This window comes from Zonotrichia albicollis, chromosome 4 (assembly GCF_047830755.1).
Source record: "Zonotrichia albicollis isolate bZonAlb1 chromosome 4, bZonAlb1.hap1, whole genome shotgun sequence".
In the NCBI taxonomy this organism is placed as follows: Eukaryota; Metazoa; Chordata; class Aves; order Passeriformes; family Passerellidae; genus Zonotrichia; species Zonotrichia albicollis.
In genome coordinates this window covers 21,409,403-21,429,601 of record NC_133822.1, presented here as the reverse complement: position 1 = coordinate 21,429,601, position 20,199 = coordinate 21,409,403, and the positions used below count along the sequence as shown (strand labels likewise).

Sequence of the window (20,199 nt, the reverse complement as noted above, 5' to 3'; positions counted from 1 at the left end):
TACACCATAATTAAGTGGGGGGAAAAAAGCAATGCATGCAAGCAGGGAGATAGTTAGCATTGGTTTTGACTCAGTTAAAATTGCTTAAAATTGCCATAGTCCCTCACTTGCTTCTCTTTTTGCCTTGCAGTCCTGTTGGGTCCTTCATTCATTCAGTGCTTTGAAATTTCACAATGAGCTAAACTTGAGGAATGCAGTAGAGCTGACAAAGAAGAGCCTGATTGATGATAAGGAGATGCCTGTCAAAGTAGAAGCAGCCATAGCCCTTCAGACCTTAATAAGCAACCAAGAGCAAGGTAGGTGACAGTGATTCATCAGCTGTATACACTGATCTATTGATTTTTTGTCAAGACAAGGAGGTTGGTGCAGATTTATCTAAACATTTCTGTCATTTGAAGACATAGATTTCAGAATATTTTATCATGTTTGGGCAGATTCACTTGCTCATTACATCCCGGAATTGTGACTTGAAGTTTTTATGATGCAAAAGAAGTTAGAATCAGCATGTTTTTATAAAGTAAATATCACCCATCTTTGGGGTTTTTTTAGTCAACTTAAGCAGTGTGTATGTTTAAAAATGAGCACTGCTTTATGTATGAGAGCAAGTGTTCCTTCAAAAGTGGATTTTAGCTGTAGGTGGCATTTCAATATTACACAATTTATTTACTCTGTCTACGAGTTACAGACTGTAAAATTGCCTTGGGTATGTTTTTGGCTTTTTTATTTCTTTAGTGAATTCAAATTTTAAAAACTTATTTTGTTCAAGAGTAGTCAGCTACCTGGCAGTTTGAAGATGCTGTATATTTGTGTTTATGGATAGCTGATTTCACCTGCTTTCTATTCATCTTTTAGCCAAGGAATATGTGAAGCCTTACGTGAGGCCAGTGATGCATGAGCTCCTGCACATTGTGAGGGAAACAGAGAACGATGATCTCACCAATGTAATCCAGAAGATGATCTATGAGTACAGCCAGGAAGTGGCCACTATTGCTGTGGACATGACCCAGCACCTGGTGAGAGCAATAAATACTAAATGACCACTCCAGGCAGAAGCATGTCCTACTTTGAACATTTAATGAACTCTGCTTGAAGTACACACTGTTTAAAGTAATCTTTGTAGGAGTCCCTCTGTAGTGTATGCACTATTTGTGGTTTTTTTTTCTGTATGAAGCATCTTTAAAACCTATAGATTTTTCAAAGGCACTGATTTGTGTCACTGGTTTTAATGAGCCACAATCTAACTATTTAGCATTTCAAATGACTTGACGTAGACTTCTGGAAAAAAAGAGGAGATTTTAATTTGCTATATTCCCCTTTCAAAAGCAGCCAGCATATTTTTCAGTGCTGACAGCTCTTAGAGATAAGGCATTGCTGCTGCTGCATTAACTGCCTTGGTTTTGAATGACAAATTAGAAACATGAGTTTGCTCTTGAATGTCAAGCTGGTTGGTTTTGTTCACAGGCTGAAATATTTGGTAAAGTACTTCAGAGCGAGGAATATGAGGAAGTAGAGGACAAAACGGTTATGGCCATGGGCATCTTGCACACAATTGACACAATCCTGACAGTTGTGGAAGATCACAAGGAGGTGAGATTTTCTTTGGTACTTTTTCATGCATGACAAGAAGCACTTCTGTGTGTTTTATTATTTGCCATGAACCAAGTGGGATGGTACCAAGCCATCTCTGGCAGATTGGAATCTAAAGCCCAGTTTACTTTGGTGATTTATTAATTTTCAGCTTTCAACTTCAAGGGAATTTATGTCCCAAGGGTAAAACTCTTAGCCCTTACTTGGTAAACACTTCATTGGAATGTGCTGGTTTTGGTTGGGGTAGAGTTAATTTTCTTCACAGTGGCTAGTTGTATTACAGAGTAAATAGAGAGTTACAGTAGAATTTAAAAGAAATATTTTGCATAAGCCTAGTTTTTACATTGATGACCCATATCTTTAGTTTACCCAGCAATATCTTGGATAGAATTCCTAGGAATTGGTCTCCCAGTTATGGTGCACTGTATGCCCACAAATCACATATTCAGTGTAAAGAGGTTCTTTCTGCATCAGCGAGACCTTATTTCATAATATTATGATTGTTAATGCAGCATTTAAAAATTATAAAAGCCTTTTTGATTTGAAGAACTGCTCAAACTGAATTAGTCAAATACATTTATTTGATTGCTGTATTTCTAATTTTTTAAATAAACTGCTTTATGTTTTTATTTCAGATCACTCAACAGCTCGAGAGCATTTGTTTACAGATCATTGGCCTTGTTTTGCAGAAACACGTGATAGGTATGTTTTAGAGATTTGAAAAATCATGTAAATTAATTATTGTTATCTTTCAGAACAGAATTTTATCTTTTTTTGTGTGTGTTTCTTTAAAGAATAAGCCATTACTTTACCATTGTAATTTCTCCTCATCTACTCTTGTACATTAGTCAGATTGGCTGTTGTGTTTTGGAGGTCAAAAGCTGAAGATGCTGTTCTGATTATAATTCTGGCTAATTGTGTTAAAGGACAATGTCTAAATTACATTAGTCTCTTATGGACATGATCTGCAATTAAATTACTGCTTCATCAGTATGCTGCACTAAAAGTTACACTTTTGTGATAAGGCCTTTCAGAAAAAACAAAGACTGAGGAAAAAATATATTTTGCAGTAAGTCAATGAGAAGCATTGTCTTTAATGTGCTACTGATATATTTTTTGATGTGTATTTACGGTGGAAAACTATGCATTTCATTTTAACTATAGCTAACACAAGGCCTGTCTAAAAGAGTCTTTTACAATTTATTTTCTTTGTATGATTTCATTTCTAATTGCTGTCTTCTAGTTGTTACATGACTCAGGACTTGGTTTCAGATTTCAAGGTCTTTGCAAGTTAAATTTTTTTTGTAAAGCACACTGCTTCAAATTGTCTTTTGCAGAGTTTTATGAAGAAATTCTGTCCTTGGCCTTCAGCTTAACATGCCAGATGATTTCACCTCAGATGTGGCAGCTTTTAGGTGTTCTGTACGAGGTTTTCCAGCAGGACTGCTTTGAATACTTTGCAGGTAAATTCACTTCTGTTCTAGTGATATTTTTACTGTTTGAGAATTCATCTCTAGCAGATAAGGGTCTCTTCCATTTAGTGCCAAGGTTTAAAATGATCATGTATTTGAGTCATGCCCTGCCAGTCTGTTGAGTGTGGGAGTGTAACAGGAGATATTTAAGTAGGAGAAGCAAATCTGTCAGTGTGATCAGTTGTTGTAGGGGTCCTGAACTCAAAGAAAGTTGAATATTCAAAGTGAATGTGAAAATACAAATTGATTCATTAAAATGTAGTCCTGCTCTAATTCCAAGAATGCACCCTGCATAGTGCATTTGATGAAGAATTCTTCCAGAAAAGACTATCAGAGTTTGAATTTCCAACCATATTCAAGAACATCAGCTAATGAATTCCCCTTTTTAAGCCTACCTCTCTGGTTAGTACTTTTAGTAACTTCTTTCTCTTTTGCTCTCCCTGTTCTGCAGATATGATGCCTCTCTTGCATAATTATGTGACCATTGACACTGATACTTTACTGTCTAACCCAAAGCATTTAGAAATCATTTACTCTATGTGTAAAAAGGTAAGGCTTCTGATTATTACTGTTGTTTTTATCACTGGTACATAACAATTAGAGGAGCTGAGTGACCTGAACATGCCACGTGGTGACCAAGCATTTCAGAACTAAGTGAATTTTGGTCTTGACTCAGTTCTGAGTACACACAGCACCTTCACACTTTTTAAGTGACATACTTTAAGAAAATTACATGCAAAAAGCTGTGTGGGAGAAAGTTGCTGTTTGTCTTGACTCTCTTCCCTGGAGAACTATTTTGGTAGGTAGGGAATTAATGAAGCCTGATTTCCTTGGGTTGTGTATCTTGCAGTTGGACTCTCTGGTTGTCAGCTAAGGTGCAAACTCATTTGAAGTTCTTCCTACATTTATCTTGTTTCTCTTTCATGCTGAGTCTCTCATGTATAATAAAGTATGAGATCATGCTGCAGTCCTCCTCTGATTTGGGGCATTAGAGAGTGTTAGGCATCCAGCTACCTGCTTATTTTTAAGAAACTTGGAGTGTTTATTAGATTGTGAAAATTTTGCTTCTTTTGTCAGGTTTGATTGACAGTGACCATGGGGTTGAAATGTATTGAGATGAAGCACTGAGTTTCATTTGTATGTGCCTATACACAGAGTGATTGCATACATCTTGTTCTTAATCAGAAACTAGCCTAGACATTGCACTTCACTTTGCCATGCTGTTAACCTGCCACTGACTATTAGAATTGAAGTGAAAGAATGGAAACACCATGTGGAAAACATCAGTGATTCTTATAAGTCACATTTCTTTTCTAAAAAAGGGATAGTGAGAACATACAAATAATATAACATTCTTTAAGATGTACAGTAATTTCTTCTAGTTTTTAAAATTCACCTTTAGCCACTAATCCTTGTTTATGTCCCATAGAGATGAATTATGTGTCTCAATTCCTCACAAAATTTAACATGAATACATATGTATATGCTGTGTAGAGATTTTTGGATGTATGCAGGTACAGGAGCACTTGCTCTCAGTGTTGTCAGTGATTACTGATAAATTGTCACTCTGATTGTTAGGTACTGACAGGAGATGCAGGAGAAGATGCAGAGTGCCATGCAGCCAAACTCCTAGAAGTGATTGTTCTTCAGTGCAAAGGACGGGGTATTGACCAGGTGATTCATATTGAACAGGTTTTCTCTTTTATTGCCTTCTCATGATCCATGACTCCTGAGAGAAACAGCTGCAGTTAGAGAATTCAGGGAAATGTACACTGGGGAGAAAGACAGAAAGAAGTAAATGAGCTCAGGAAAGTTTGTAAGGTTGGGGTTTTTTGGTTTTGAGACAAGATGTTAGTGGGCATGGCTACAAAATGGATATGGACTGAATTACAAATACATAGTATGTTGTGCAAGATTGTAGCTTTTTGCTTTCTGTTAATACAATTTCCCTTTTGATGCAACACACATAGTTAAAACTACTGTGGCTGGGAGGTTAACTGTACATATCCAACTGCTGTTGTCTCTCCAAGCTATGGGAACTTTTTGATGTTTTAAATTACTAAGTGCATTTGGAAATACAGATTTTTTAGCATGGCTTGATTATGATTGCAGGGAGAAACATAATCACAATTTTCCAGAGTTTCTTAGAACACCTTTTTAGAAAGTAGACTTTTTTCTGTTAAGGGCCAAATTCTGGACTCATATAATGAGCCTAAATTACCTTGACATAGCATGTTTGATGTTGCCACAGTGCAATCCATGGATTTCAGTGATAAATTTTCAGTTAATTTCACTGAAAGTGATATAACTTTACTCGTGTAAATCTGAAGTAGTTGAAGATAAAAACATTCTCTGAAAGGTTTTATTTTTTAAAGGAAATCTGGAAGAGTTTAAAGTGACTTCAATGTATTTGCATTGAAATAAATATGTGGTGGAAGGCTTAATTGAGTTGTACAACTCTGTGAATTAAAATGGTTGCACACTGAACTGAAACTCATAAACTAAAATTTTTGTAATGCTTCCCAAATTTTTGTAATGTATAAATTTGCCCATTGAAATATACATATGTTTAGAAGATCTTTATTTCATTGTTTAGAAATTTGTGCATGTTTGCTTTTATCTGAATAAACTTGTTTTAAACTTCTATTAAAAATTTAACACCACTTTACATTTTACATTAGGAAAAAATTCTAACTATGTTACAAATTTAGGTGGTTTAATTTCTAATGCCTGTTAGTTTTGATATAGTTTAGTATCTGTTTTTAAAGATGAGAATGTCTTTAGAGTCTTTTGCTAAGTATTTTCTACATGCTAGAGCAAACTCCACCAAATGGCCCAAAATATTCTCCCCTGTGCTCAGAATAACACTGCAATTTTTAGCTCAGAGAAGAGAGAGCTGTTTTGGGGAAGATTTATAACTGTGTGATCGGAGGCTAGGAAGTGAAAGGAACGTGTTCCTTTCTTCTATACCTCAACTTCAGATAACTCAGGACATAATTCTGGTAAAAATATTACAAAATTTTGTATAATCTAGCAACATGTCTAATGACTGTTTTCTTTTTTTTTTTTTTTTTCCTTCCTTTTCTTTTTGTCTTCTTTTGTGCCCAGTGCATTCCCCTGTTTGTGGAGGCTGTTCTGGAGCGCCTGACTCGCGGAGTTAAAACGAGCGAGCTCCGTACCATGTGTCTGCAAGTTGCCATAGCTGCGCTCTACTACAATCCTGACCTACTTTTGCACACCTTGGAGAACATCAGATTTCCACACAATCCTGAGCCCATCACTGCACAGTTCATAAACCAGTGGATGAATGACACAGACTGTTTTTTTGGGCAAGTATTAAGAGGTTGTTTTATTTGCAATATATAATATTGACCAGCTGGTTTTCAACAATGTGAGAAACTATGATACTCTTGAAAACTTCTAGAAGTTTAGTAAGGGATAAAAGGGACAATACCCAGCACTGGGGTGTTTGGCAATCTGCCAAAAACACATTGTTAGCTTAAAACAATGTTCTCTATGTACTGTTATGTTACCAGGGGTACATGCATATTCATAAGAGTTTATACATATTCAAAGATTCCTGTGAGTTCTAGGAACTCTTTTGCTTGGCTTTAATCTTTGACTTGTCTACATGCCATCTTGTAGATTAAATCAATATGTTTTATTCCTGCTTGAGGCTCCATTCTGTTGTTTTGATACTTTTTAATAATTGGAGAGTCAGTAGTAAATTTTTTTCTCTTGGTGTCCTGGTTCTTGTCACTGTTATCATTCACATAAGATGGTCCACAAATGTAGGAAACAACCTAGCTATTTCACACCATTATCTGGGCTAGTTACACAAATAAAAGCATTTTAATACATTACTCAGTATTCATTTTAATATTATGCTAAGGCCTAAGATATAATATGTATTTATCACACTATTATTTATATAAGCTATGTGGTACATACATAAACTGACAGGTTATATTATACCAAAAAGCAGTTAAAAGGCATTTCAAATTGTATTATATCAGGATCTTTGTGATAATAGCTTGCAAAAGCTAATACATAGATGCAAAAGCCAGTAACTGTATTTACCATTTATAACAAACAACATGTTAACTTTTTATCTGAAACACTGGGTGCGTACTTTCTGTTCTGTATTTTGTAAGTTACTTTTAACTGCTCCATTTAATTAAAAAAAAAAAGAAAACATTACTCTTTTCAGTGAATCCCAGTTCTGATTTTAAATGAATTTTCACAATCAACTTGCATATTTATCATTGTGCCATTGACTTCTTAGCATCCTGCTGAACTGAAACGTCACTGTGACCTCCCTTGAATGTGTGTGTGCTGCACTGCTGTGCACTCAGGCAGGAGCTGAGCATTTGTAAAGTTAATGAAGGGGAGCAAAGCCTGTCATCACCTAGCAAAGCTTGCACTTGATGCTGAGCAGAGGTGAAGGCCAGTGCTTGCCTCTCAGCTGAGATGTGGTGTCTTAACTGGGAGATTGACATCCACTTAAGGGCAAAGCAGACAGATGGAGTTAACAGCTACCTCTCACCTTCCTGCTTGAGGCTGACATCTGCCTGCAGGTGTATGGGTAGGCTTAGATGGATGTCTTCCTTAAGTTGCTTCTTCCTCACCTTGTGGTAATATTATTGGTAATTGCTAAATTATTTTTATATCTACCAGCTTTAGAAAAGGGCAAGACATTTTAGGATTTCCATGTATCAATTTTCTTGTATGGCTGAAGCAAAGTTCTTGAGCTTCATCTCTTTGTGCTTTCATTTTTTTCTTCTACATATCACATGCTCAGCAAATAGAGAGATGGTAGGAAAGAAGATATTCCTTGCAGATGGTAAACTGAAAGAGATTTATAGTCTGAAACAGTTCATCCTGGAGCATTCACTGAGAAGCTAGTCAAATTCAGAGAGGAAAAATGTTAGGGTCTGACTAGGCTCCAATCTCAGTACTGTGAACTACTGTGAGCTAAATTTTCACTTCTTCTGTGTTGCTCATCAAAAAGCATCAGCTACTGAAACTACTGTTCAAATAAACTCGTACTTGGAGCTGAGACAAAGGTTAACAAAGCCTGTGAAAATGAAAAGTTAAACACGTGGTTGTCATGCCCATCATTCTACCCAGAGTGCACTTGAATGGCAGCAGAGGGTTAGAAATCTCTCTTTGATCTGCTGCTGCCAGCAGAGAAATAATTATCTGTAATATTGCTTAAATCTAAAAGTCACTCTTCCTTCTGTGCTGTCTCTTCACTTTGTGGCTCCCAGATGTAGGGTAGGGCTTTTGCTGTGGTACTGCTGGTGAGGCACTGTGATGTGCTGTAAGGGACTTCCTTTCCCTCAGGAGAGCACTGCTTCCAGAAAACTGTTTGTTTTCTTAGGAGTGTTAAAGGAGCCCCAGATTCAGAGGCCTGACTGAACAGGAAAAGACAGAAGTGCAAAAAAATTTGGTGTTCTTGAAACCCTTTCTTGGGTCCCCCCCTAACAAGTTCATGTCTTCATCAGGGAGCAGTGGGCACCTTTATTTGTACAGCCCTTTTTCCCATCAGCTGCCATTTGTTCCTTTGGTTTACACTTAACTTACTTTCCATTAACAGACAGTTTTAGGCCTAGATTCAAATCATTTGGTAAACTCACAGATCCTAGAGAAACCGAACAAGATCAAAGTAGATCCACTTCAGGTGAATCTTGCTGTCATTTCTTTGTCAGCCATGCAGGAAATCTGGAATGTGGGTGTGACAGTGCCTGTTCAAGATGCCTTGTCCACATAAATCTCACACTCTTTTGCATAGACACCCCATCCCTGGAAGTGTTCAAGGTCAGACTGGATGGGGTTTTGGGCAACCTGGTCTAGTGGAAGGGTGTCCCTGCCCATGGCAGAAGAGTTGGAACTAGATGACCTTTAGGGTCCCTTCCAACCCAAACCATTCCATGATTCTGTCTTTCTTCTGTTCCTATGAAGTCTTAGTCCCCATAGATTGGGCTCTGCCAGCAGTAGGGTTGTGCATGGCTGCACATGCTCAGGCTGGAGCCATTGGTGTTTGCCAAAAGAATGCAGTATTTCTGGAGCAGCACGTGCAAACACAAGAGATGGAACCCATGGGAAAAATGCAGGAGAAAAGCAGTTATGGTAAGATAAGTAGCTGTTCTTCCTGTTATTAAAACCATTGAAACTATTGAAAAAGTGTTACAAAGTTGGCATATTAAAAATTAGCCAGGCAAGGAGAACTCAGAATTCCTTGTAAGACCATGCATAAATTCAGTACATCATAGTGGAAGTCACAAATCTGTGGTTGTCTGCTGATAGTGCCTCTATGCCACAGGATATTGTATGTATTTCTAAATGCTTTCTGCAGTAACTTCACACTGGAAGGCCTTTTGCAGAAACATTTGCTCCTTACCACTTCCTACCTTCTTACTGACAGCTGAGGTTTGGGTGAAACAGCTGCATGACTTACACTTATTCTCATACTAAAAATTCTTCTATGGTAACTAGGGTGAAAATAAAATCTCACTTGCTTAAAAAAAACCCTCAGTAAGTGCTTTGGGGTTTTTTGAAGCTGAAAAGGGTTATATATTTGATAGAGGAGTTTGAGTAGTTAAAAATCCTAGGTTTCTCAGAGTTGTACATAAAAATCCCAGTCTTCTGTTGGTTCCAACTTTGCAGCTAGAAGGAAATGGCTAATTATTTGCAGTTTGTCCAGGAACTGGATTGATGTAATAGAAAGAAACTTGATTCTCACAGTAAAAGGAAAGGCTTAGCATTTTTTTTCTGAAATACTTTCAGCTTGGTTTAAAATACAAAAGATTTTAAAATCCTTTGTGGTGTATTAAAGGAATATATGTTAGCAAGAAGAGGTCATGCAGATTATGAGGACCACACACAGCTTGTTAAAAATAGACATGGCTTGGAATTGTGCATTGCAGGGCTGTGTGTTGTGTGTTTAACACTCCAGGCTTGATAAACCATTGAGGAATAAGCAGAGTCCCTGATTGTTAGGGAGGGCTATTGTGTGCTTCTGAGCAAATAAGTACAGATCTCAAAGCACAAATTACTGAGGAGAATCATACCCAGGCTCCCTTGAGCAGATGGAAGGGTGCTGAAATAATGAGCCTTTTGATAGCAAGGGAATGGTCCTGAAGCCATTCTTTGCTGTTATGAAAATATATAAAACTCCATTTTGCTTGTTCAGTCCTTAATACAGCTGGGGTATAGTAGAATACTGAACTTCAGGCAAGGCAGATGCTTTTCCTGCTGTTTCTCTGTGCTGGCAGGTGGAAAAAAGTCTCCTTCTGGCTCAGGTTCACTGAAGATGGCTCAATGCCTGAATTTCTGCTGTCCTGCAGGGCCTTCTAATAACATGCATATTCTCAAGACTTGTGTTCATTCTTGCAACTTCTCTCTTTAGCAGCTTTAAAGTGGAGCATGACAAATGTGCTGTGGGTTTTGGTCATTTGGGCTGCTTCCCAATGATGACTCCCTTTCAAACAGCAGAGCTTCATTCTTGTACTTTGATTTGCTGTCCCAAAATGATAATTTCATATGAAGCTAAGCCATTAATGACTAAGATTTTTTTTTTTTTTTACATTTTACTGTTGCATTTTGCAATTTGTGTTGTGCAATGGTAGCTTTTTCAAATGTATGATAAAAAGTAGTGCTAAGAGTTGTTAGTTTACTCTGGTGCGTGTGGCTGGAATTGCTTCTTTGTACATTTGAAGAAATTTCATGGCTTCCCAGTGTCAGGATGCAGGATAGAGATCTTGTGCATAGATTACAGAGCTTTGGTCATATTGGCTGACAAAAAGAGGAGGTAATGAATTTTTTTTACATTTGTTCTTGCACTAAGGATAACTCTCCAGATAACAGCTATCCTTCATTTATAGGTAGCATAATCTTTAGCTTGGCTTTTGGTCTGCAAAGTGTCGGCAGGACAGCAAATGGCTTGTTTTTAACATGCAGCAGTAAGTCATTTCAGCTGAGAGGAGTAAGGGATTTATGGTTTTTTTTTCTCATGAAAGCAGACCCTGTTTCTCTATCTCAGTCTCCCTGGTTTGTATGCCCTCTTTTGTGACCCATACCATCTGAAAAGAGAGGATTATGGTTACAGGAACGCTGCGTTCCTGCTTGCGCCTTGGTGCAGTTTTCAACACATGTAACCAGGCAGCCAAGCCCAGTGTGACAGAGTGTGCCATTTGATATGCTGCTTGACTTTGTTGTTCTTGGAAGGTCTGCTGGGATCATAGTGTTCTGCATGGTCATATATAATTTATTTTTGTTGTCAGCTACTCTTGAGAATGAATTGCTTCAGTAAATCCTAACAGGAGTAACAACATGGGAGGTGTCATGAAATCCCTCCAGATCTCTAACCTTGTTTAAGCACAAGTAAAGTTTAGAAAGCTGCAATACAGGACCACTTGTGTTAGAGTATATAATAGTTCAGTAGCATGTTATATAGGAACTTAAGTAATGAAATACTAAGCACTGAAAAGCTGTATCTCTGTAGTGATTTTTGAAGTGGTGGATTGAGCTGGTAGTCCCCCTGTCAACTTTATTGCAGCCTGTGGTGCCCATCTTAGTTTTTCTCTCTCAACTTGTATTCTTTTCATCCCAAAGTAAAACCAGTTCAGTAATAGAAGTATCCCAAGAGTTTAGAGAATGGCCATTTTCTCCCAGCTCTGGAGGTTTGCTGGGTTTCTCTAGGTTTTGCTGCAGAAGGCTTTCACAGAAGCTGTCAGCATCAAATTGAATAGTTGGAACAAAAAAGCTCCTCTCAAGCCCATAATAGCAGAATACTGTAATGTTAGCTCCAAGTTGACTACTTCTGATGTTTGCAGTAAAGGAGAACCAGAGAGTATCTGCAGAGGCATTTAGAGATTTTTTTTCTATCTTGTTTGCAAAAATTCCTTTTTCTGGAAGTGAAAATCAGTTCTTATGTTTAAGAGCATGGGTTCTTACCTAGTTTCCTGACTGTGGTCCCATAAAAATCTTTCTGCTGCTAATTCAATTAATTTCTTTCCCTTCAATTGTCTTCAGTTTGTTTTACTGGAGGGCTACTCTCTTGTAAGTTCCCAGTTTGAGTATACTGCCAGTTACTCTTGATAAGGTGGAATTATTTCCCTGCTTTCACCAGAGTTAGCAATGTGTCTGAAGTTAGCATTAGAAATTGTATATTGAAATATGTATAAGCCATTCAGATGAACTTCTCATAATTTAACTTCAGCTGTCCCTGGGGCATTCCATAAATGCACCCTGTGATTCAATGCATTCCTGCTTATCATTGCTCTTCACTAATAGTTTTTGCCAATTTCCATCCCTGAAACAGTACTGCTATCAAAGCCAAGGCAAATTAATTTTCCATCCTATTTAATAATGATAATCTGCATCAAATGGTTTATTAAAGACAAGATAGTCTACATAATTATTAAACAGTATTTATTTAGCATTACAAATTTTGCATTTGGTAGTCAGAAAAAGTTGCTCCAGGAATTTGACCAGTGCTTGAAAGATGTTTAATTGTTCTTGGATGAGTACTTTCCAGTGGGAAACTTGCATTCAGAATGAAGAAATAGTTTGTGTAGGATCATTGAACATAGACTTTGAACATAGCCTCTGCTGCCATGTCAAGCACCTGGATTTTAATGTTCTCTGTATATCCTTGCAATGAAAAATCTGGTTTTGTCTAACAATTGTGTCTTGTTTCAGACTCCATGACAGAAAGATGTGTATAATAGGACTGAGCATCCTAATGGAATTGCAGAACCGACCACCTGCAGTGGATGCTGTGGCTGCCCAGATTGTTCCTTCAATCCTCCTCCTCTTCTTGGGCTTAAAGCAAGTGTGCGCCTCCCGAGAGCTCACAGAACACGAGGATCATGCTAAAGATGAAAAACACTTTGCAGAAGATAATGGTAAAATCTCCCCTTTTCACATTGTGGATTTTGTCTGGATTTAATTTAAAGGGGGTAAGAAATTGCAGTTCGTTTTTAAGACTCATTAGTCTGCTGAAAATAGCTCGGCTTACTGGGTGCTTGAAATACCATCTTAGGAGTTGATTTTTCCTCCCAAAGTGTAATCAAATATTTCAAGGTGTAACAGCTAACATTTTTGCAAGGGTAATATTGGTTCAAGAGTAACTTGTAGGTGTACTCTTCTGGGTTCTGAATATACTGTCTTCTCACATAGGCAGCAGGAGTTTGCCAGGACTCCACTAGGTGTATTCTTCCTGGAAAGAAGCTGTTCCACTACCCAGATATTTGAAAGACCTTTTTGATTGAATTTTGAGGAACATCCTGGCAGATCTTTGTCCAAATGGAAGGTTGTTTGCAGAATAGGGTTTGAGACAGCTGAGGTTCTTTGAGCACACAGGCCTCTAACCTCTGTGTCTGCCAGAAGAGAAAAAACATCAAAGAATGCCTTACAGAGGAAATTGAGGGGAAGGAATTATCCACAGCATTGCAGGCAAATGTGTTTGACAAGGGGTAGATGTTTTGAGATCTGAAAATCAGATTGGACATAAGCATATTATGTAATCCACTCACATTTCACCTATAATTGTTCTGTAATGGAATCACAGAATTCTTCTCAATACAGTATGGAAACAGCACAGAAATATTCAAATCTCTGTCCTGTGATTCAGTCCCTGCTTGCTGCATCTATAGTCATCTTTATTCTTTCTAAACTGTTAACACAGGAAGAGCTGCAGGTTTGGAAATGAAGGTTTTGTTTTTTTAAAATCTTGATTATAAGTCAGAAATGCTTTTCCTTAATTAGGAAAAATCAGTATTTAGAATTTCAGGTTGTAGTTGCATTTAAATCAGGGGGTCATAGTTTCATAAGCAGAATGGAAGGTAACACCAACTTAAGGTGTTCAAATAAGGCAACACTCAAGAAGAGAAGGCATACAGTTGGTCTACAGATTTCTCATGGATTTCTCATGGTTTCATGTGCATTTGAGAATTCTATGCAAGTCTCTGTAATTTAAAAAGCTGAGTGATGGACCATTTCTTGGAAGACATTTCCTCAAAAATTTTGGACCCTATAATTGCACAATGACTGAAAAGAAAGAAGAAATAAGATGGCTGTTCCACATTCTTCGAGTCTGTGTAGAAACAAAAGTTTAACTGATCTTGAATGTAGGAAACATTTTAACATTTAACATAAGACTATTAAAGATTTTGGGGAAGGGATGTTAACAGATGGTCCCCTTTCCAGCCAAAACCTAGATTTACTAATTGTTGTTAATTCATCAGTCATTGTTTCCTTAAAGTTTTAAACTTGGTTTTACAAAACATATCAATGCTTTTGCAGAAGAGATACCGAGCGATGAGGATGAGACAAACGAAGTGAGCCAGGCAATGCAAGAGAACCATGGTGGAGGAGGAGGTGGCAGTGCTGGAGGTGGAGAGGAAGAGGATGAAGACGATGATGATGATGATGACTGGGATGAAGATGCATTGGAGGAGACTGCTCTTGAAGGGTTCAGCACGCCTCTTGACCTTGAAAATGGTGTTGATGAATACCAGTTTTTTACACAAGCACTTCTGAGTATGTGTTTGCTGATTGGCAGAATGAGATAGCATGATGAAATCATGCTTTAATTTGGAGATGTTTATGGTCATTACTGGGGAAAACCCTTTTCTTTGTTATGAGTAATGGTTTAGATTACTGAAATGGTAAAACCTGATCTCACTTTTTAACGTTAGTCCTAGAATTTTTTGGCTTACTAGTGCTGCAAAAAAATGACAGCAAATAGAGCCAAAGATTAATTCTCTTCACATTCTCCCTCAGAATTTTTCAATCACAGCCTAAATAAGTGGGGCTTGGTCACTAGAGGGACTTGTATATAGAGAAATATTTGTCACCTTCTTGATGTTAATGGAGAAATTATTTTCTCCCTTTCCTGTTTCACTAATCCTGTTGCTTTTAGTTTTCATATGAGTTTTAAATGAGAAGATTCAATTCACATTGTCCATGAATAATGGCCACATGGTTAACGTTCTGTTTCTGAAAGCAGAGGATGTAATTAAGTTCCCCAAAATGGATTGCCTCTATTAGAGTGGGAAATCTGTGCAAAGAAAACCAACAGGAATACTGATGTTGTTTTGCAGTGCAGATTCTGTTTTAAAACCAGCCAGAATTTCATGTGGTTCAGTTTGTTATTCTGAAATGAGCTTGTGTGTAAGCTGATGGTCCCTTTGCCTCCCTTGCTGCCCTGACAGCGGTGCAGAGCCGGGATGCAGCCTGGTACCACTCCCTGACTGCACCTTTGAGTGAGGATCAGAAGAAACAGCTGCAGGAGATCTACACATTAGCAGAGCACCGGAGAACTGCTGCAGGTGAGTCACTTCCCTGGGCCCCTTTCAGCTCTTGCAGAGATGTTGGAACTGCTTCTGATGTGTAACAACCACCTCTGTGCTAATTAACGTTTTCTAGGAAGCGTGAGCAGGATATCATGATTACATTATTCCTTGCCTGGAAGTGTGTGTTATTCAGAGTAAGTTTACTGTTGTTTCTAATTAATTGCCTTCTCATTGACTTTGTGCTGTTGTTTTTTTTTCAACAGGGTATGAACTAGTTTTACACAATCTGACATTTGAAATGAAGAACAAATTAAGGCAATATCCATCAGCATCCAGGCATTTGATAAAGATTACCATCAGTTATTATGTTTAAAAGTTTTCTAGCTTTTTAACTACTTATGTTGCCTTGCAGTTAGTGTGAGGTTTTAGATGTGTAGAAAGCTTGCATTATGGAAAATAAATTCAGATTTAATAAAAAAGAATAGTGTAGCATAGACTGACTCAGTAAAGGATTCATTTCTCAACTCTGTTGTAGAGGTGTGCACATTTATGCCCTCAGAGAAAACCTGAGTGTAATTTATTCCTGTCATTGCATTTAGGGAATGAAATTTTGACTCATCTGAGAGTTTTTTCCATAACTTTGCATTCATAGCTGAACTGTATTGTCTCTTACTTTGTAAGAGTCACCACGTGTTTGTTCTCTGTAGACTTATTTTTCATATCCTTTTTCTTTGAATTCTAGAGACTAAGACAATAGAACAACAAAGTGGCTACACATTTGACAACAAAGGACTGATCACAGCATTTAATTTTGCTGGAAATACTCCCGGTGGCAACTGAAGGATTGGCTACAAAGGTCAATGGGAAGGGTCTCATCATTACATTTTCTTGAAATCATCGTGACTTCTGAGTGATAGGGGAGGGTAATTTAATGCTGCTGAAGGTTTTCTGGGAAATAGCAGTGTGCTTCCCCCACCAGAATGCTCTTTCTAACCAGCTACTGTAATGTACAAATTCTTGTGGTGTTTTTATAATTTGATGGACTGAAAGGAAATGTTCATCCTCAAGGAACCTGGATGACTGGGAGGGGCCAGGCTGCATCTAATTGAGTTGCACTTCTCAGGTTTTTGCTGTGCAGAATTGATAGATTCATATGGATAACAGTGCCTTCTGTTGTACATGGATTGCCTGAACAAATGGATTTTGGAGTGCATTATAATTTTTTAAGTGTAAGGACATTTCTTGATACACTGTAAGCCTTGGTTCCATGTTTTCCAATCACCTGCTTTTTACTGCTCGGTTTAATTGTTTGTTGGTTGCATACAAATTGCTGGATTCACAATATTAGCACACCTTCCCTATTTGGTGCAGACCAAATATGTAGAGGGAGGTGCCTGTTGGAGTTGCAGAGCAAACACTGGTTATGTCAAAGAGTCTTAACAAAATGGCAGATTTTCCCTTGATGCAGTAGTCTTAAACTGTTTCTCTTAGCCATGAATTCAATTTGCTTGAGTTACAGTGGCTTGCCTGGCAGGTGCCTACCCTAAATCTACATCAATATTAGCTCCTGCCTGGACAAATGGTGTGGCCCTCTCATGTAGATGTTCTACATGACAGCTTATTTTTGCTATTATTGATGAATATTGGATTATACATGGGATAATCTCTTCTGGTTTTTTTCATTCATTACCATTCCAGTGGTAGTACTAAATAATGTGGTACAAAATATTTGCAATATTTTATTTATTTTGATAGAAGAAGAACAGCTTCAAACTTACTTCTTACTGTTACATTCTGTGATTGTATTTCTGGTCTGCATTGCAGTTGGTTATTCTTATTCCATGCTAAAATTTCTTCTGACAGATTTTTTTCCTGAATTTTGAAGACTGGTTTCACCACTGGAGGTTCAGATTAGGTATTAGGAAAATTTTCCTCATGGGAAGAGTGGTCACACATTGGGGCAGGTTGCCCAGGGAAGTGGGAAGAATCAACATCCCTGGAAGTGTTTAAGCAACACATAGATGTGGCACTTAGGGGCAGGGTTTTGCAGTGAACATGGAGTTAACAGTTGTACTTGATGACCTTAGAGGTCTTTTCCAACCTAAAGAGTTCTATAGGACAAGGTGTTTGGAGAAGTTCATTTAGAGAGGAAGTGATAGCAGTACTAATTTGAATAGGTGCCCCTCCTTTAGCTCTACTGGGATCACAGTGGTGTAGCAAAAAGCAATAGGGGTGCTTTAGAATGTGAACTTTGGATTGGAGATAAAATGTTTAGACCAGATTTTGTCTCTGTGTTAATTTCTTTATGATTTAAAAATATTCACCAATCAGTTTTAAACATATACTAATAATCTATTTCTTTACATCAGTGTCCCAAATAAAAAGTCAAAGCCTTTCCCATACCCCATCAAATTTTCTTCAACTACAGTAAATTACAGACTGCTGGCTCTGTGCAGTGCTGGAGCTTTCATTTTGTTATTCTGGGTGAGTCTTATAAATCTGAAGCACTCTGTGCCTTGGCTTCTGGAAAAGGCCAGAGGATCTTTGCCCGTTCCTTCTGGAATTTTCCTGGCCTGGCAGCTGTGGGGCAGAATGTTCCCTACACTTTCCTGTTTCCTGCACCTTTTTGTCAGACTCTAAGGCTGTTTCTGTGCTGCTGTTTCCTCTTTCTTTTTTTTGCCTTCCTTTCCCCAGCAGCTACAGGGTAAAGTTGGCCTGGTTCTTGTAGGTTTTTCACTGATGCTGCTTATTTAATAGCAACAGTGAAAATGTCTCATTTTTAGGCCTGTTGTACATGTGGAAACAGTGAGAATTCCAGGGTCTGTATTTTTAAAAGAGAACAGTCTATTGAGCTGCACTGGACAGGCTCTTTAAGGTCAGGCAGAAGAGGGCCAAGATATCCTTTATTTTGAATGTCAGGTTATGAAAATTACAGGTTACTTCCTAATTTAGGCCTGGGGGTGTAGTGACTGAGACACTAAGTAAGAAAGCAATACATCCAGTTTGTGGGGAGTTCATCAGAAACCACGGATGTTTTGAAATCATTCACAAATGTAAGAAATAATTTTTGGAAGTTAAGGGCACTGGTGACTTCTCTCTTACCTGTCAATTGAAGTTAGGTATTAGGCAGGTAAACTGTTAAAGCCCTTTATTATTTTATTAAAAGAAGCAAGATTGTCAAGTTGGATTTCTTTCTAAGCCCATTTGCCTTCTCTAAACTGGTGTGCAGAGTAGAAGATGGATTTATTTTTCTTCTACTAATGAGGTTGCTTGCACTGTCACAGGCTTATATTTAGGAGTTTGTGTTCAAGGTAAAATCTGCTTTTGCATAGCATCATCTTGGTGTCACTAAGCTGAACTATGGCTGCTCCCTAGTTCTGCTTCTTGTATACTTTTCAAATCAGCTGCCAAGAAAATTTCATCCAGATGTTTCATACAAGAGTTTAATCAGCATTGTGGAGTTGGGAATCTTTGGTTGTCTATTTTGCATTGGGGTCAGAGATGTGTGAGGGAATGGCATGTAAAAAGGTTAAATGCCTTTCCCTTCCCAGAAGATTCATGAGCAAATGTTTCTACTGGCAAAAGCAAATGTTAATGATTTTATTCCTTTTTTTTGAAAAGGGTTTTCATCCAAAAAGATTTATTGGGCTCTGGCCTTCATTTTAACACATGGTTCTCTTTTAACATGATAAATACCCATTTGTGCATGCTCATAAATAGGTAATGGATTTTAGGTGTTTCTTTCTGAGCTGTGTCCAGCTTTGTACTACATTAAAGGGAGAGTAACACAAATGTGCATTTACGGTCTCACTTTGAATGGAATATCAGATACCAGCACTGCCAAGCAAGCAGGATGTATTTGCCATTGGAAGGATAGAGAATCATGAATGTATTGCAAAATAAAACAAAGGCTGATAACTGGTGACTTATGTTGCCCCATGCCCATAATCCCAAAGTGTAAGGATGATCTGTGTGGGCACCACAGTGGCTTTACATAGGAAATTAGTGTTACGGGGGTTGTAATCATAGCTAATGGGAACTTACATAAGCTGCTTTTCCAGATAAAATTAACTGATCCTGGGTGTTGAACTGCATATGCTGTTTTGTCACTTGTGAAAAGAAAATAAGAATCACCACATGTTTTGGCTGCCTCTTTTTGCTGTCTCTCTTTCAGCATTGAAGTACATTGCTTGCTTTCATTACAAAGCAGAATCTTTAATCACAATGGCCAGCTCCAGGAAGAGTGCAGAATATGAAGCTGAGGGAAAGGTTGGAAAACCCCAAACCTCAACAATCCCCCAAAACCCACATGTGCACAATCTGACTGAAATGAATGTACGTGGGGAGTGTTAAGTCAAAATATTTAAAGAATGTCACACAAAATGATATTGTAAGATTCTTTCCTTTAGGGAAAAAGGCTGCCTGTGGGGTGTGAGGGAGCCATGAAATGCTCTGCTTTAGGACATGCCCTTTGCCTGTGAAGTCCTGGCAGTTTGTGGCTCTGGATTCCATCATACATGGTAGGACAGTAGAGATTTTTTTTTTTCTTACTACAAAGCCAGAGTCTGTCTTGAGATTGTCTTGAGCCAAAGGAATTGTAGACAACATGAATGATTAACTGTCCTGTTTCCAAAATGCTTTCCTGTCTTTTTCTTTCCTCCTTTTCTTCTTTTGTCAGCCACAATGTTATTGGACATGTCAGGGAGTTTTCAAAAGACCTGAAAAGGTAAACCTTAGGCAATTTTTATAAAATCTTTTCCTTGAAGCAATGCAATTTATCAGTTGCATTTCTTGCTGTAGAACAGTCTCCTCATTTGACATACACAGATGACACAGAA

The 20,199-nt window shown here is 38.0% G+C and overlaps 1 protein-coding gene across 3 annotated transcripts in view; it reads left to right on the top strand.

Annotated features, from left to right (window-relative positions):
* Positions 1–19,504, top strand: part of IPO8 (importin 8) — a 44,636-nt gene extending 25,132 nt beyond the window's left edge. The window contains exons 14-26 of one of the 3 annotated variants that reach the window (XM_074539058.1): positions 131–296; positions 853–1,013; positions 1,462–1,587; positions 2,223–2,289; positions 2,925–3,050; positions 3,511–3,608; positions 4,638–4,733; positions 6,168–6,388; positions 12,765–12,970; positions 14,370–14,606; positions 15,281–15,397; positions 15,495–15,555; positions 16,104–19,504. In XM_074539058.1, coding sequence (XP_074395159.1) covers positions 131–296; positions 853–1,013; positions 1,462–1,587; positions 2,223–2,289; positions 2,925–3,050; positions 3,511–3,608; positions 4,638–4,733; positions 6,168–6,388; positions 12,765–12,970; positions 14,370–14,606; positions 15,281–15,397; positions 15,495–15,517 — 1,644 coding nt within the window. In that variant the 3' untranslated portion in view covers positions 15,518–15,555; positions 16,104–19,504. Of the gene's footprint in view, positions 1–130; positions 297–852; positions 1,014–1,461; positions 1,588–2,222; positions 2,290–2,924; positions 3,051–3,510; positions 3,609–4,637; positions 4,734–6,167; positions 6,389–12,764; positions 12,971–14,369; positions 14,607–15,280; positions 15,398–15,494; positions 15,556–15,624; positions 16,041–16,103 lie in introns of those variants that run through there. The other 2 variants (XM_074539057.1, XM_074539056.1) reach the window with 2 other exon arrangements.
* The last annotated feature ends 695 nt before the right edge of the window (positions 19,505–20,199 follow it).